Source organism: Lissotriton vulgaris, chromosome 7, assembly GCF_964263255.1.
Source record: "Lissotriton vulgaris chromosome 7, aLisVul1.2, whole genome shotgun sequence".
Classification (NCBI taxonomy): Eukaryota; Metazoa; Chordata; class Amphibia; order Caudata; family Salamandridae; genus Lissotriton; species Lissotriton vulgaris.
The window spans coordinates 1646074354-1646093478 of NC_141695.1; the positions used below are offsets into that span (position 1 = coordinate 1646074354).

General features: G+C 47.3%; 1 protein-coding gene across 2 annotated transcripts in view; it reads right to left on the reverse strand.

The window, feature by feature from the left end:
• Positions 1 to 19125, reverse strand: part of PTGIS (prostaglandin I2 synthase) — an 844398-nt gene that overhangs the window by 198758 nt on the left and 626515 nt on the right. For both annotated transcript variants that reach the window (XM_086932627.1, XM_086932628.1), the window contains exon 7: positions 8115 to 8283. In XM_086932627.1, the coding sequence (XP_086788753.1) occupies positions 8115 to 8283 (169 nt within the window). The remainder of the gene's footprint in view (positions 1 to 8114; positions 8284 to 19125) is intronic.

The window sequence follows — 19125 nt, forward strand, 5'->3', positions numbered from 1 at the left end:
TGTTGTACTTAAATAAAGCCTAAGGGAAACAAGATTCTATTCCGGTCTCTATTGTCTTACTTTTGGAGATAAAACCTAATCCCAACCGATTCACTGACAAAGTGATGGAGAATGCGTGTATAGACCATACCGATACAGGATGGAGAATCTGGTTTATAAGCTGAAAGAAGGACAGTCCAAGTTAGAATGGGCCATAGAGAAGAACGCAAATCAAGCCCAGTTGGATCGGGCTGTTTATACTTCGGCCATCCAGACCCAAGCTGACCATGTGATCAAGATAGCAGAAGGGCAGACACAGCTCCTCATGGGCCTGGGACAAGGGAAAGGCCCTGCACCTCCTGGGACAGTGGTTCCCCTTCAGAAATATGTATCAGGAGAAGACCCCGTCTCCTTCTTTTTGAACTTTGAAAGAGCCGCAAGAGCTAGCGGCTGACTTATGGATCAATGGCCCTTTTATTTGGCCCCCTTGCTCACAGGTGAAGCACAGACCACCTACAAGGTCATCAATAAGGACAGGACGAAAGTCTATGGCCTAGTAAAACAGTACACCCTAGACCGCCTAGGTGTGGATGATGAGACGCATCGCCTGAAATTCCGACAGGGACACCCCAAAGAACCTCTTTTATAAAATGAGGATTGCAGCGGATCGGTGGCTGAAACCGCTGGAGTCTAGCAAGGAGGACATAATGAACAAGATCTACCTCAAACAATACCTTGAGGCACTTCCTTATGGAACTCAAAGGTGGCTACCCCAACTAGCAGGCCTAACCCTGGAGGATGTGGTGGAGATGGCCACCTCCTTCATGCTGGCCCATTACAGCAACACGACGAGGGGACCACAAAAACCACAAAAGGGGTTCCCCTCTACCAAGAACTGAAAGAAAACTACCAAAATCAGCCATGGAGCCTTTCAGACCCCGTGTTTTGAATGTGGCGAGTGGGGCCACATCGCCCGGTTCTGCCAGAAAAAGATAGACAAACCGGAAGACAAACCCATGGACGTCAGCTGTGCTCCCCAAACTCTCCTCTATGCACAAGAAATGATGCCTGTTTGTTATGCAAGTCTCACTGTGAACCAACAACTGGTGACATCCCTTCCTGACTCGGGATGTAAACACTCGGTAGCCAGAGAGGAGATAGTCCCAGTATCCTGTATCATACCCAAGCGGACTGTTAGTATACAGTACAAAAGTTATGGTGGTAGTGTTTCTCAAAAATGAGAAAGCGTCAGCACATATAGGTAATACAATTCTCTAAACAAGTATACGTGTATTGTCACTTCTATATAGTTCCCAATATGAGGTGCACTGTCAACCTGTCAAACACCCACCACCTGGAGTGTTACACTTAGCAAAAAGGGGAATTTTTTTGCTAATGTTAAGTATCAGAAGAAGAACAGGCATCAATCAAGCACCCTCACAGAATATGTAACAATTCAAGTAATAATCATTAATTAATCAAAAGAACAGTTCATTCGTAATAAAGAAACTTCCAAAACACGGATCCAGAGCCAGGTGTCAGACTTCAAATCTTTTTATTTCGTAATCATTTAAAAGTAGTTTCCAGCTTGTCCTGCCGACACGTGTTTCGTCTCTTTGGAGACTTTTTCAAGGCTGGAAGTATAGAGAAACTAAAATCAATATTTACACAATATACACTGTACATATACAATATTAACATAAGAGCATATTTACAAAAGTCTAACACAGACGTGTTTTGGAAGTTTCTTTATTACGAATGAACTGTTCTTTTGATTAATTAATGATTATTACTTGGACTGTTAGTATACGTTGCGTTCATGGGGACATTAAGGAGTATTCGGTAGCCCGGTTGACTCTTTGTACTGAGACCGGGGTAAAAACCATAGCAGATGTTGGGGTTCTTCCGTTACTCCCTGAAGAGCTTATACTAGGGGTGGATAATCCTTGTTTTCTCGCTCTCCTAGTCAAGACACTGAAGGTTGTTCTTTAGGCCAAAGCAGGCACACCAACTTGCTAGGCTCTGAACCATGGGCTATGGACAATCCTTAGGGTAGCTCAGATAAATGACAGCTCCCTTAGCAATGCCTGGCAAAACACACTGGAGACAAAAAATGATCCTAGAAGAACCTAGCCTTGTTTTTCAGAGCGTAGGGGCCTCCTCTATTGCATTGCTAAAAAAAAGGGGCAGAGTCCCAGTTGTTGGTCCCAGCTGCTTTCAACAACCAAATCTTGTTCTTCGCCCACTCCCACCTCCTGGCAGGCCACTATAGTGCTGAAAAAAACAGTCAGAGACTGATCAAAGTCTTTTCAAGAATGGGGTTTCCCCACAAGATCATCGCCAACCAGGGGACACGTTCGTGTCCAAGCTAATGAAGGGGTATGTAAACCGTTGGATATCAACGCCTGTGTACCATCCCCAAATAAATGGCCTTGTAGAGAGGTACAACGGCAACCTAAAGCTCACACTAAAAAACTGTTAACCGGGGACCGAAGGAATTGGGATCAACTCCTTCTTCTTGCCCTGTTTGAGATTCGCAGTACGGTCCAGAGCAGCTCGGGAGTCTCTCCGTTCAAGCTTCTGTACGGACGAAGACCACGCACCTTACTGGAAAATCACAAAAGAAAGTTGGGAGGAGAAGGGAGCAAAAGAAGCTCAGGCCCTAAATGATTATGCCAACCCAGGTCAAAGTGCGTCTGCACAAGTAAAGAACCCTCGCCCATGACAATCTAGAGAGAGCACAAAGCCAGCAAAAATATCAATGTGACAAAGGCAAGCGATGGAGGGAGTACCAAATCGGTGAATGTGTTCTGATCCTCCTGCCTTCCTCCACCCACAAACTAAAGAAAGAATGGCAGGGTCCATACGAAATAATCAGAAGATAGGGGAGCCCACCTATGTGTTACGCCTGTCCTCAGGAAAAACTCAGATGTATCCCGTCAATTTACTAAAAAAATGGTTGGGTCCACCTCCTAGCAAGACCTGTACAGTCTCTGTGGTGACCGCTTCCTCGACCACGGTTGATGCCACTCTTATTATTCCTGAACTTTATAGTAAGGAAAAACAGGAATTAGTGACCATCCTACACCCCTTGTCTGATATCTTTTTAGACCAACCCGGTAGAACCCACTTTGCAACTTATTCCATACCAACCACAGAAGGGGTCACTATCAAACAGAAACCTTACCGGGTTCCTGAAGCATGTAGGGCCGCTCTAAAAAAGGAAGTGACAGATATGCTAAACCTAGGGGGGCATAATACCCTCTATGAGCAACTGGTGTTCCCTATAGTCCTGTGCCAAAACCGGACGGGAGTACCTATTTTTGTATTTATTTCAGAGCTGTAAACCACATATCTAAACAGGACGAGTACCCCCTTCCGAGAGTGGACGAAATGATCAAGCGCCTGGGTGAGGCTCTATATATCACTACCATCGACCTCACTAAGGGCTATTGACAGATCCCATTACACCCTAGTGACCAGGAGAAAACAGCTTTTTCTACTACTGATGGGTTGTTCACTGTACTACCGTTTGGCCTCCATGGGGCCCCTGCCAGTTGCCAAAGACTCATGGATACCCTATTAAAACAACATCTAGGGTACTCATCAGCATACCTAGATGACATAATAGTGTACAGCAAAACGTGAACAAAACATTAGAACCATCTTGCCACCATTCTGTCAGAACTAAGAAGGGCTAACTTGCATATCAATGCAAAGAAATTGAAGTTTGCATTTCATAAAGTGAAATATCTGGGGTATTTGTTGAGAAAAGGTCTGATCGAACCACAAACTGAAAAGGTCAGGGCCATTCAGGACACCCCCTTTCCCACCACCAGAAAGGAACTACAGGCCTTCCTGGGGTTAGTCGGTTATTACAGGCGGTTTATACCCCTCTTCTCTGACATTGCTGCACCCCTCACCAACCTATTGAGGAAGTCTACTCTGCCTTCTCACCTTAGAACCCCATCTGACCAAGCGAGTATGGTCTTCCAGAAATTAAATCTTACCACATATCCAGTGTTGCTCACTCCTAATTTCCTCAAACCCTTCATCCTGCAAACTGACGCTTCTGGGGTTGGCATAAGAGCAGTGCTCTCTCAATTGGATGCTGATGGACTTGAAAGGCCGATTCTATATATAAGTCGGAAACTCTTCCCTAGAGAACAGGCTTATTCCACGATAGAAAAAGAGTGCCTGGCCCTGAGGTGGGGTTTAGAGAAATGAAGGTACTATTTAGAGGGACGGTCTTTTATTCTGTACACTGACCACGCTACCCGTACCTGGCTCCAACGGAATAAGGGCTGCAACGAACGGGTCCTTCGCTGGTTCTTTGTCCTTTAACCATTCCAGTTCGAGGTCCGCCACCGGAAGGGCAGGGATCAGGGTAACGTGGACTTTCTATCCCGATTTCCTCTTTCCCCCAATCGGGGAATTCCTAGGTGGGGCATGTGTCAGGAGACGGATGACGGACATCAAACTATAGTGCCGTATTGTCCTTCTGACACCTTCACTGATGTACTGTCCCTCCGTATACAGGCTGTGGAGGAGCCCTGTAAGGGAGTGTTCAGCAGCCACCAGGATGAGCTCCAAGGGGCGTGGCCAGTGATGCTTCCCTCAAATGTCCTATCAGGAGACAAGCAGGACGGAAGAAGACCCCTGGGAGCCGTGACAAAGGCGGAAGACGAGGCAATGATAGAGGGAGAGGAAACGAAGATGCAGAAGAGTATCAGCGCCAAGACAGAGGAGCTGTGGAGAGACACGGGTAGAGACGCCGTCCTCAAGGGGAATGAGACGCCAGGGGGGCCAACGGGACCATACCTCGCCCCGCCACTCTCCGGGAGGAGCGTGGCTGTACAAGGTATGGATGAGAATCTGGGGATTTTCAGGGCATGGGAAGGGGAGGGAAGCGTCATAGAGGGAGGACACGATAAATAACACTGGGCTTCAGGGTAACAGAACCTGGCGAGAGCCGCGTAAGTCACCCCATCCTGGATTCTCCTGGAGGTCTAATTTTCAAAAATGTACAGGTTTGCTAGGTTTACCTAGGTGCCAGCTGAGCTAGGGTCCAAAATCTACAGCTAGACACATTGCTAAAAAGGGTCTGTTTCCACTGGAAAAATGTGATGTACCCACGTTGCGTTTTGGGCTGTTTCCTGTCACAGGTACTTGGCCTACCCACGCAAGTGAGGTACCATTTTTATCAGGAGACTCAGGGGAATGCTGGGTAGCTAGAAGTTTGCAGCTCCCTGTAGATTCCAGAACTTTCCATCACAGAAATGTGAGGATTTATTTTCTTTTTACAAAGTTTGGGGTTTGCAAGGGATTATGGGTAAGAGAATCAGGTGAAAACCACAGACGTCACCCCATCCTGTATTCCCCTGGATATCAAATTTTAAATAATGTACAGGTTTACTATGTTTCCCTAGGTGCCGGCTGATCTAGGGTCCAAAATCCTCCGCTAGGCACATTGCAAAAACTATGGATCAGTTTTCACTAGAAAAATGTGGTATGTCTATGTTGCGTTTAGGGCTGTTTCTTGTCGCAGGCACTACGCCTACCCACACAAGTGAGATACCATTTTTAACAGGAGACTTAGAGGAACACAAAATTGAATAACAAGTGTAATTACCTATTGACTTTCTATGCATTTCTGCCTTCTAAATAAATGTAAGACAATGAGTAAAAAAGAAGTCACTTTGAAAAATGTCCTCTAATTCACATACTAGTATGGGTAACCAAAAGTTCCAAGATGTGCAACTAACTACTGCTTCTAAACTTTATATTTTGCTCCCATTTCAGAAATACAAAGGTGTCCTTGATACCAATTTTTCACTCTTCATATTTTACCAAATTAATTGCTATATTGCACTTGAGCAATACCTTATAACTGTCACAAAGCCATTTCATAGGTTTTTATTGATACAATTTAGATTTCATTTGATTCATTTTTATTTTGGGCAATTATCCTACTTGGGTCAAACCAGATTTAGCCACCCCCTCCATTTGTGACCAATTTTCAACCCAAGACACAATGCACTTTGTAATGTTTTGCGGGCTTTTCTCGGACATTAGAAAGAAATACCTGCGGCCTATTTTGAGGGAGGCTGGCTTTGCGCAAGTAATGCCGGCACTAGTTTTCCTTAAGTCCTTGAGAAGCATCCGCATTACATTTTATGTGGCTAATTTCTTAGTGGCGGCTTCCAGGATCAAATTACATAATGCCCCACGGTTTGTGACATAATGAACTTTTAACCATGTCATTTATGTGTTTTTAGCCTTTTGACCCACTGTATTGTATGAGGCGACTATGAAAATGTATCAAATTATTTTATATGTGTACAAAAATGTTTTTATACCTTTTATGATTTTATAAATCAAATAAAGAGTATTTGACTAATTGCTATATACCCGGTACACAATGAAAACCCATTTCAAGGTGTAGCTCAGTTATTGACTCTGGGTATCTCGGATCTTAGTGTCCTATATATCACAGCAACCAGAAGGGTCCAGTTGGATGTAATGGTATATTGCTTTAAAAATTCTGCCAGACTTAGAAGAAGTTGCAGGTGAAAGAAAATGTTGGCACAAATGACTGTTTATTTCAACTCAATTTCAATATTTTTAAATTTTTTATTTCAACTGTTAGTTTTATAGGAAAATCTTGACGGATCTCCACAAATAACCTCTTGCTAAATTCAGAATGTTGTCTACTTTTATGAAATGTATAGCTTTCTGGGATCAATTATTGCTTTCACACCCATTTCTACCGCTAACTGGAAGGAGGTTGAAAGCGCAAACAGTTGTAAAAATAGGCTATATCAGAGTAAAATGCCAAAACTGTGTAGAAAATGTCGGTTTTCTTACAAAAGTCTGCCTGTTCCTGTAAGCTGAGAAGACAGTAACTTCAGAACCACAAGCCCTTTGGTGATACCATTTGCAGGGAAAAAAACAGATGCTTTTTACTACTTTTCCCCCCAATAAACAAAATGTTGCTGTATTGTGGCTAATTTCTGGGTCTCCTCCATGGGAATCCACAAACCCTAGGTACCTCTGAAATCCTCAGGATGTTGGAAGAAAAGGAAGAAAATTGACGATGGATACCTTATGTGGACAAAAAGTTACAGGGGCCTAAGATCGAACTACCCCAAATAGCCAAAAAAGGCTTAGCACAGGGTGGGAGGGGGGAAGGCCTAGCAGCGAAAGGGTTAATACTCAATCTATTATAGATTAGACAAGTTCAACATTTTAGAACTGTACATTCCCATTTGCTGACAGATGTACCTTCATCAATGTCAATTTCTCAATCATCTTAAATACAATAAGGCCTAGTAGATGCAAAATACAAATTAATCCTTAGACAGAGAGTTAAACCCAGTTGAAGGACCTCCTTTTCCTAATGCGTCAACATCCGCTCACACAAACTAACTACTGTGTGATTCACTGTGAGATCCGTTGTATCTCTGGTAAAGTAGCTGTACCATCCGCATGGAGGCTTGCATTTGCCTTTGTCATTCACTTATGGTTTTAATTAATTTTCCTTTGCTGCCTCAACCTCTTAGGTAATCTCTCTTGCTACTTTGCGGGCCCTGGCCTGCTGTAGTAGGTGAGACATGCACAAAAGCTACACCACATTTTCGAGCTGATCTCCCACATTGTTTTTGATGACAAAATGGCATCTGAAACAAATATAAATGCATGAACTAGGGATGTTAAAAGTGCCTCCACCATAAAGCTCATCAACACATGAAATTCTAAAGTTAAGGTATTATCCTAACCTTTACTCTTACTCCTGCCACGACTTGTGGAAGGTGAATATGAGATGTGATTAAAAGATGCTGATAAAAATGCAATGAGATGACTGCATAACGATGTGGAAATTACACTAAATTGAAAAAGTGATTTCTATTTGCTTGTTTGGGAAGGCACTTGGTGAAAGTGTCTGACATGCAGAACATAAGTGGTTGTTTGTTGTTATGGTCATGAGATGTATTCAATCATGTTTTTTCAGCTTTTTGGTTTTGAAAAATGAGATTCCACGCTTGTGTTATTCTTGATTTTGCCTATTGCATGTTTTGCACTGTGTCTGATACAATATTGAAATCTTACTATTGGAAAAAACACATTATACTCACCAAAAACATGAGCGCTGTCCAACAATTCTTGGGAAGTGTAATCTTTTTCATCCAAGGGCTGGGCTTTGTTTTTAAATATTTCGTCTAATTCTTTTTTAACTGCAGCCATGGCCTTAGGGTTCTTCAAAAGGTACAAGAGAAGCCAGAAACAAGCAGGGCCCGCATTTCCCTAAAAAGTAATAATCAAAGTGGACATTTGTTATTTGCTGCTGCCTAATCACATGGAGATAGCTGCATTCATGTGGGGGTATACAGTACTAACAAATATGTCAATGTAAATTCCCAGTTTTTACTATAAAATTGCGATAATTTAGAACCATCAGGTGCAAACTACTGTTGATCTATTATAAGGATGGAGAATTGACATGAAAGGGACGCATTTCTCTCAGTGAAATTACCCATGAGCATGCAGAGTTAGGAACTGCACTCTAGTCCTCTTGAATTGAAATTGATTTAGCCCACCTGTCATTGGCTGAGGTAAGAATTCTACTCTAGCTCTCTTGAATGGAAATTTATTGTGCCCCCTTCTCACTGGCTGAAGTTAGGGAGAAAGCTTAAGAAGTGAACCAGTATTGCGTAGAAGGGATAGGGTCATTACATGTTCCTTCTAAACATGGTTTCTTTTTTTTATTGTTTTTTGTGTATTCTGGTTTTCTTTTCTCAGCATTTTCCCACCTTTCAAACAATTAGTGCTTATTATTCTCGTAGACTTATAAGTTAGAAATTGTCTGCATTGAACATTTTTGCTATTGTTATAGAATATATCAATGGAACCCCACTACAGTGTTGAGAGTAGGGACTGATGTCTTTGAAATTATTAAACTTTTCAAACAAGCAATGACTTAGTGATTCATGACCAACCTTGTGGGACCACTGGTCCATGAGTGATTTTTCACGGGGGTGTGGCCACACAGGCAATGGTGTCAGGTGAGCTCTGTTAGAGCTCCGTTGCTGACTCCCCGACATCCGATTAATATATCCTTTGTAAAGCATTGTCGGGCCGCCAACTGCCTTTACTGGATATTGGTCGGGTCCGGAGTATGCTGTGCAATTTTTGAAGGTCAGGATCGCTGCAGACTACAGCTAGAGCCGTGCGTTGGTGGCCAGGCAGAACTGAGCGCAGCCAGCTGCAAAACTAGGACAGCGCCGGGGATGAGCCCCAACCACTAGGCCACGATATAGTGAAAGCCTCGGTGTGCCATCACTGCAGCTCCCTCTTGGCATAGACTAACAGCGGAGAGGCTGCGGCTCGTCATATATACACGCGCAGCAGTCAGTGTCCCGAACACGGGACAGAGCGTTAAGTCCCGAAGCCAGCGCAACACTAATGAGGTGAGCTCGTGGCCTCGCACAACTGTAGGAGATCTCCACTAAGAGTGGGGACTCCAGAAGCATAAGAGTGTGCCCATCGGATTTGCCAGTATAGCAGACAAGAGTTTTCCAGCTACAGGGGCGGACTTGGGCAGGATTATCCGCATTTGCCACACATTTATAGCAAATTGAGAATGGGGCGCCCACGTCGGATGAATCTGTCCCAGAATGTGGCTTCTGACACCTGGGCTCCCATCTTATCAAGTCTCTAGAACTCAAATGAGGCTGTAAAAATTACATCATATGTATTCACTGTTGGGTCCTAAGCTGCGCAAGTGCCGATGTTGATGTAAGAGGGGCGCAGTTCTGTGAGACTTGGGGTGCAACAACTGCGGCCAGATTTCAATTCGAATTAATCTGTAAATGGGTGCACAACGCAACATACCACCCACCTGTGCCGGTAAGGTCAAGAAACATCTCTCCTTAGTTACCATATGTCACACAGGGGATGGCCACAGACAGACACCGGGGCCCTACCATTTAGCTCTCCTTAACTCACGCACAGTCAAACAAGATGGCCGGAGAGGAGCCAACAGAACAAATGACCATCAAGCTGGACGCAGTACTGACAGAAATAGAGAAGCTGAATACAACAATGGACAAAACCCGCACTTCCCTTGAAGGTAAAATTCATAAGGTGGCAATTTATCTGAACCTACTACATGCAGTTCACGGCAAACTTGTCGACAGGACATCTGCAATGAAGGCCACAGTGGCGGAGGTCCTTCCACAAAGGGCGACTGCAGACAGGCGTGCGGTGAAAGCGCAACAATGTGCGCGTAGTGGGCCTTCCGGAAGGCAAAAAAGGAAGGGATGTGATAACGTACATCGAGTCCTGGTTCCGCAACCTCATACCGATGGGTGCACTTTCTTTCCACTTCGTCATCAAGCGGGCACAGAGAGTGTGAGAAGTTGGCCTGGTATATGATGCTCACTAGTTCTAGTGATCACCTTGTACCATGCCAAGCAACCCTTATGATGATTGGTTTTAAGTCAACCTTATAGACCAGCTACACTAGTAGCGTGGACAAAGCAGTCTTAGGCTAAACTCTATAAAGGCATGTGAAGCAAGCTGTTTTACCATACACAATCCCCTTGAATACCAAATGAAAGGACACCACACAGATATATATTGAAAATATATATATATTTATTTACTACAAATATCCCCTATACTCTTTATGAGCACAGAAGCGAATGCGTTAAAACAAAACACAGTTTAAATATACAAAAGCTGCACAATATGGATGAGCCCTATGGGCCACCTAAACAATATACTAAAATAGTGGTATAAGTATCACTAATCGAAAAGGAAGTAGGCCTAGGGCCTGGTGAGTCGCTGGAGCTGTTCGGGACTAACAGTGAAGAAGTCGGGAAAGGCCCGCGGGACTCGGGTGCAGCGCTTAAAGCACACGCATGCACCAATGCAAAGTCAATGGTGCGTAAAAGTTACAACGTTACTGAAAAGGGAACCTTCCGGATGACCTAGAACCTAGCAACTTGGAACATAGACACTAGAGGTGTATTGCTACACAGGAGCACCAGAGTGCCAGGGTTACCTCACCCACATGAAGCGGGTGCATATGTCTCAAAGTGTGTCGGGTTTCGTCGCGTTGGTCTATGGAACCTGTAGATGAAGATGCTGCAGGCGGGTCGTCGAGGAGAGTTCCGGTGGATCCAAGGGTGGATCTGAAGAGGTGAAGACCTGAAAGCAGAGGGGACAATGTTCAAAGTCACTAGCCAGTGACTACCGTGGAACCAGGATGGAACCAGGCGATGTCGGGTGCAAACAGGCAAAGAAGTGAAGATTGTCTCTGCAGCCACGTGGACACGAAGAGGTCGAGGACGTCCAGGCGTCGGTCACGAGATGTCCCACAAAGGCTCTAGCTGATGGCAGTGTTGGCTTCTTGTTCAGAGCAAACAGGCCTTGGCTAATGCAAGCCACGCAGGAAACAATGCAAGCTTCTCACTCGGACCAGCAAGGTCAGAGGGAATACTCCTTTTTACAGGAGCGAGGGCCAGTCTGGAGCAACCAGACCAGTGGTGTTGATTTCGGATTTTGTCGCCAAGGTGGCCACTAGCCAACGGGCCAGAAACCGGGATGGCGCGTCGAGTGGCAAAATGCAAAAGGGCCCCACGCAGATCATGGAGATGCTGGGGGGCTGATCTTCGGTGCAGATGCTGCTCGGTGGTGGGGCTTCTCAAACGCCAAAGTACAGCATCGAGGATGCCTCAGGTGCTGCCCAGTCAGCTTCTCATGAGTCTTTCAAGATGGCCGGTCTCACGTCTCTCGGTGCCTCCACGGGTCTCTTCTTTTCAGGGACTGTTGATCGGGCTCTGCGATGTCTGGGAGTCTGGGTCTTGACAGGCTCTGGGCTCGGGCTCCGGCGGGAGGCGGCGGCAAAGCAGATGTCGAGTTGCTGGATGGTGCCTGTATTCACAGGGTGGTCACTCCTTGGACACAAGGGAGATGCTCTTCAGTCTTCTGTGCAGCAGAATGTCGAAGTCCAGTTTTCTTGATAGTTTCAAGTTGAGTTCAGGATGATCTGAAGTCTTGGGACACAGCTCCTACTCTTATTCCAAATCTGTGGGCCGGATCACCTGCTAGGTCTCTCCTCTGGGTGGGACCAGGAAGGGGAGTGGTTACATCCCCTTTCCTTTGTTCAGATCCGCGCCAGGACTGGGGCTGGAAAGCCCCAGCACCGGTTTGGACTGGCTTATACACGGGGACACCTTGTGTGCCCCAGGCATGTCTCATTCTATTCAGCTCTGTCCTACCCAATACACAAAATCCTGTCTAGGCTGGTGCTCGCACCTCCCAAGGCAGGAAACCCTTTGTCCAAGCCTCCCTCGCTGGAAGGACTCCCAGCAGCAGGAGGTCAGACTTGTGTCTGTGTTGGCAGCATCCATTTTGTGATGCTGAGGCTCGAGTTTAACTTTAACCGGGGTTCAGGTTATGTACATGTTGTGTCCCTCTAGAAGGGTGAAATGCTACCCCCGTCGCCAGAACTGGCAAGGGGGTAGTATCCCAATTCGTATGACACCTTACTCGACATGTTTTGATAAAGCCAAACCAAAGTTAGCAAGTAACCGCGAGGATTATAATGCACTTAAGAGTATATAGTATGGCAATATCCCGGAACAGCTAAGGGAGTTGTTCCCGACAGCTGCAGACGGGCTCAGCTCGTGCCAGAGCACCATCTCACATGAAACCAAGCTCTCTGCCTCCAGGATTGTCGAGGCCTTCCATAGGAGTCGCTTATAGGTTAACATATGTCCAATTAGGTTAGATATAGGTATACTATATCTAAGTAAGAGGTGATTACACCAACTTACTCCAGCTGATTGATCAGCCAGTTGTGTCAAATATGGAGGCCAGGCCAGGGGTGGCATAATACATGCTGCAGCCCCTGGTAGGCCTTGGATACACCCATGCCCTGGGTACCTGGGGTACACTGTTACAGGGGCCTATAAGGTGAACCATATCCAATTCGTAATGCACCTAGAGTGCATTGGCATTAATTTAGAGAGAGAACAGCAGGCTGTGGGCCTGATTAGCAGGCCCACAGCCACATTAAGTCATAAACCAGTGAAGCAAAAAGCGAAAATTTGGGGTGACCATAGGATAGCAGACCCTACTCTCCTACAGAGAGTACCAGCTAAGCCCCTGATACCAGGAGCTAATCCCAGACCACTACTGATATGCGTGCTGAATTACAGGGACAGGGATGCAATCCTCCAGGTAACTAGGAAGTTACAAAAAGTGCAAGTGGAAAACAGTACAGTCATGTTTTCCCTGATTATACGGCAATGGTGCAAAAACAAAGATACTCCTTCATGAAAGTGAAACGCTGGCTTCGGCAGCAAGACCTTAAATACTGCCTGTGGCTCCCAGCTCGTCTACGAGTGATAGCACAAGGTAAATCACACTTCTTCAACACTCCTGAAGCAGAGGGCGAGTAGTTAGACACAGGGGAATCAATAGGAGGCACCGCAGCGCTGGCGGGAACTTAGAAAATGCATTCCAGTGGCCATGCCGGAAGCGCAGGAGAGAGAAGATATGCACCAAAGCCATAATGTCACAAAGCCTTGGACCCAACACAGAACAGATGAAACAGGACCAGTGTAGCACTCTCCAAACAGCAGCAGAAATTGCAGGGGCACGAGATGAGGTATCATCAGAATCCAGCTTACATGAGAGAGACAGTGAGGGGGACCTGTCAGACGAGACCCTCAATTCACAAGACTCAGAAAACCTCCCAGAGGTTAATCCGCAGACTGCTGATGATGTAATTTAGTTTCTGATGTAGAACTTAATGAACACGCCTATCGAGATGTGCTGTAGTTCGCGCAAGTACAAACAGTCTTAATTGTAGTTGTCATGTAATAATGCTACGAAATGTTGTCCATATGGTCCTCTAGGAGTTACAGAAGGTGGGCATAGTATGGATGGGACCTAAGGCACTACTGTTTTGTATAAACAGATGTTATCTTTTCACTCTGAGCCAGCCAGTACTTAACAACATGTGTCCCCGGTATATGCCTTTACCAATAGGACAAAAAAAGGAGTTACTATGAACCTGTGTTCCTTGCATTGTAAACGTGTTAAGCCTGTGCTCCAACCCTCCTTGTCACTCACAGAATGTTGTTTGTTTTTTCTACTATTTGGACAATTGTTAGTCGCATTCTCGCCCTTTTGGCATTGTATGTTTTGGTTTGGTGCAGTTCTACCATCTGTCGCTTGCTGGGTCAACACACTTGGTTAGTCATATATAGTAGATCAGAAACAGTCTCTATCTGTGACTTGCACCACGCCCAATTATAAGATCTCTGGGCATTATGCAAGCCACATGCCCGCTCAAGTAATGGTACCATGGTGCCAATTAAAATAGGCACATGGAATGTGAGAGGCATACATAGCCCCACCCACAGATACTTAATCTATTCATATCTTAATAGACATCACATTCAGATTGCCCTTTCCAGGAGACACACCTGGCAGGGTCTAAAGTCAACAAACTTACAGAGGAGGTGGAGGGGGCAACTACACACCACAAGCTACTTGGTGTATGCCAGGGGCGCACTGATATGGGTCCGACCAGGTACACCTTGCTGTATAGAGGAAACACTGACCGACACAGAGGGTAGATATGTTATAACACGGAGCAAATTAGATGGCCAACCCATTATTATTGCATCGATATATGCACCCAAAACTGAGCAGGCCTTATTTTTAGATACACTATCGCTCAAGTTACTACTTGTGTAACGATATATCTGTAAGAGACATTAGTTAGTGATAGATTCCTTACCTTAGAATATCCCCAGGCGTCAGACTGGATCCGGAAATTTTTGCGTAGCAGTACCCTTGCGCGTCGGTAGGCGTCGTCTGCGGCTCCGTGTCCGTCGTCAGCGTCATGGGCGCCATGATGACGTCGTCGGAGTACTTAGACGCCGCCTTCCCGTGCTGACGTCAGTTCTTAGACGCAGCTTTTCCGCGCCAGAAACGCAGAGCTATGCTAAAAACCAACACTGGTGCCTTGAAACTAGGGCCCTGAAAGGGGATGACCTGAACCCTAGATATCGGTTCGCAGAACAGGGAGGATGGGTGGGTCGGTAAGGAATCTATCACTAACTAATGTCTCTTACAGATATATCGTTACACAAGTAGTAACTTGTGCATCTGAAAGAGACATGTTAGTGATAGATTCCTTACCTTAGAATAGATACCCCAGCAATACCAACCCCGGTGGTGGGTCTGCGAACCAATAATCACACCAGAAAGTCCTGGAGGACGGAACGGCCAAAGAAGCCATCCCTCCAGACTTGGCTGTCCAGGCAATAGTGTCTTGCAAACGTGTAAGGCGAGGCCCACGTAGCCGCCTGGCAAATGTCCTGCAAGGGCACTCCTCGGCCCAAGGCAGTCTTAGTCGCTGTGGCCCGAGTAGAATGAGCCCTCAGCCCAACAGGGGGTTCCTTCTTAGCCAAGGAGTAACACGCCTGGATACACAAGATGATCCCGGTCGCGCCTGATCTTCTTCAGCACTCTGGGCAGAAGTGGTATAGGCGGAAAGGCGTACAACAGACCGCAACTCCACTCGCGACGAAAAGCGTCTCCGAGCGAGTGCCGCCTTGGAAATTCCAACGTGCAGAACTGATGACAATGCGCGTTCTCTTCGGTGGCGAATAGATCTAACCAAGGCTCTCCCCACTGCAGAGTTCAGACGCCATTCGTGATCCATCATGCACCGGCCGCTGAGTTTGTCCGCCCTGGCGTTCAGAGAACCTGCCAGGTGTTGAACCAACAGGGTCACAACCCTGATGTTCCAGCCATTGCCAGAGGCGCAGAGGCTCCTGCCAGGGGGTCCACAACCCCACCCCGCCATGTTTGTTGCAGTACCACATGGCGGTGGTGTTGTCCGTGAACACCTGCACTACACTCCCTCGGACAGAGGGGAGGAATGCCTTCAGTGCTAGATGAATCGCCCGCAGCTCCAAAAGGTTGAAATAGAGCCGGGACTCGGCCGGAGACCAGAGGCCTCTGATCTCCGCCTCTCCCATGTGGCCTCCCCAGCCCTGGAGGGAAGCGTCTGTCAAAACCACGTGCTCCAGTTGGGGAAGGGAGAGGGATCTGCCGCTGACCCAATCGCGGTCCATGAGCCACCACTGCAGCTGTCTCGCAGTGCCCACCGAGATCAGGACATGGTCGGACAGGTTGCCCTGATGCTGGGCCCACTGAAACCTCAGGTCCCACTGCAGAGCCCGCATCCGCCAACGGGCGTGATGCACCAGAAGGATGCAGGAAGCCATCAGCCCCAGAAGCCGCAGCGTCAACCTGACCGAAACTCGGGATAAAGGCTGAAAGATTGGAATCAGAGCCTGTATATCCCGAACCCGCTGTTCGGTTGGGTAAACCCGAAACTGGGCCAAGTCGAGAACCGCTCCGATGAAAAGGTGCTTCTGAGAGGGGCACAGGGGTGACTTTGGCACATTGATGGAGAATCCCAGTCGGTGCAAGAGGTCTGCCGTCGTCTGGAGGTGGCTGACGACTGTCTGGGGCGAGCCCGCTTTCAACAACCAGTCGTCGAGGTAAGGGAAGACTGAAACCCCTAACCTGCGCAGATGAGCTGCGACCACCACCATCACCTTCGTGAACACCCGTGGGGCACTGGTAAGGCTGAAGGGGAGCACGTTAAACTGAAAGTGCTTGTGGCCTACCGTGAACCGCAGGTATCGCCGGTGGGCCGGCAGGACGGGGATGTGGAAATAAGCGGCCTGCAAGTCCAATGCTACCCTACAGTCTCCTGGGTCCAGGGCAGCAAAGACCTGAGCCAGAGTCAGCATTTTGAACTTCTCCTTCTGGAGGAAGCCGTTGACGTTCCGTGTGTCCAAGATAGGGCGTAGGCCCCCTTTGCCCTTCTTGGGTACCAGAAAGTAGTGGGAGTAGGAACCACGTCCTACTTCTGGCCCAGGAACGCGCTCGATGGCCCCCTTGGCCAAGAGGGCCGAAACTTCCTCCTGCAGAAGCCGCAAATGATCCCCCGATATGCGGTGGTGTTGTGGTGGCATGGTTTGAGGGGTCGTCTCGAAGGGGAGGGAGTAGCCCCTCCGGACGATCTGCAGCACACACCTGTCCGAAGTGACAGTGCGCCAGTCAGTGCGCCAGTGAGAGTGGTGATGGCGAACCCTGCCCCCCACTGGCGTCACATGGGCCGAGAAGCACGGACTAGGAGGGTTTAGAGGCGGATGCTGCGGGGGAGGGTGTGGACTGGCCTCGCCGTTGTCCCCGACCGCCTCCACGGTGATTTCCATGGCTGCCACCGCGCTGGATGTTAGCCTGCGGCGTGTGGCTGGCAGCACTTCTGGGGGCGCCCCTTCCTTGGCCACGAAAGGAGCGAAAGGCACCCGTTTGCTGGCGCGGGGCCTAGAGGCCCAAGGACTTGGCCGTAGCCCTGGAGTCCTTAAAGCACTCAAGCGCATGGTCTGCCTTGTCGCCAAAAAGGCAACGGCCATCAAACGGCATGTCCATCAATGTGTTTTGGACATCAGCCGAAAAGTTGGCGGACCTCAACCAGGCGTGGCGTCTAATCGCCACCGTCGTTGCCATTGCTCTACCTAGTGAGTCGGTGGTATCCAGCCCACACCGGATAGAATATCTGGCTGCATCCCGGCCCTCCACAAGGGCGTGGTCGAGTTTGGCCCGTACCTCCAACGGACACTCTGGCAGCAATTCCGCGACCGTATCCCACAGAGAGTGGGTGTAGCGGCCCAAGAGGCATGCGGTGTTGGAAGACCGCAGTCCTAAGGGAGGAGACCTTCTTACCGTACATCTCGTACCTCTTGGATTCCCTGTCCGGCGGAGCCGACGGGAATGCGGTCTGGGAAGTGGACGCCTGGTTGACCAGGCTCTCGGGGGTGGGGTGGGTGGACAGGAAGACTGGGTCGCCCGGGGCCGGGCGGTGGCGTCTGGCCACGTTCCTATCTACGGGCGAAACCGTAGCGGGCCTGGACCAAGTGCCCAAAAGAACGTCGGTCAAGGCCTCATTAAACGGCAGCAGAGGCTCTGTCAGGCCAAGTCAAGTCAAGTCAAGTCAGAAACACTTTATTCGATTGTTTTAAAATCATAAAAGTATGCTACAGAACCATATTCAATCATACAGACAAACAAGTTTAAAAACAAGTAAAAAGGTTAAAAGTTATTATACACATAAAAATTCATGTAAAAAATCATCTTTGCAAGACATATTTACAGTATCTTGTAGGCCATTAACAGTGATCGAATTACAAATACAGTACAAAACCAGAAGAGATATTTACAATTTTTATATACAGGAGATACTAGCTACCTGGGGTAAAGTGCAAAACGTGCTGTTCGTGATCTAAATTTTGGTACAAACTAAGGACTAAAAATACCATAAAGCAGTTTAATGTATACAAGCAGTTTAGGGTACATTAATGATTTGATTTTAATCTTGCTTGCTTTGACCGGATAGACATGGTCAAAAAATTTGCCACCCCGTACATTACAACTGAACTTTCCATAAGTTGTAGGTACAATAGGGCTGGTTTAACCTGCACGAAACCTTTCAGAATTGGTTTTATGTATCTTTCTCTTCCATTTTTATAAAAGGGACAGAAGAACAAGAAATGCAATATGTCCTGATCTGAAAAGTAATCGCATTTGCAGGGAGCGTTTTCATGGGGCTTGCACCATTTTTCAAAGTCACCTAGCAGAAAATGTGCTTGATTAAAACGAAATTTAGTAAGGACCCACCTATGAAAAGGTTTACTTACAATCATTAAATAGGGTTGCATAGATAGCGAAGCTATCGTCAAATAGTGGGCCCTAACAGTTGGTTTTGTAATTTCGATGGCCTCTCGCTCTGTCAGGCATGACTGCGGTTTAAGGACCTCAGTGAGGAGGTTAGTCCTCACGGCCGCGACGGAAGCTCAAGGCTCAAGACCTTGGCAGCCCTCATCAACACCACAACGTATGTTGCCCCCTCCTCCGAAGCCACGGTAGGAGGCAAGACAAAACCAGTGTCTGGAGAGGTGTCCAGACCACTTGCATCCCCAAGGTCACCTGTCCAGTCCACTAGAGGCTGACACTCTCGGGTCAGAGGGTCCTCAGACCCCTCCC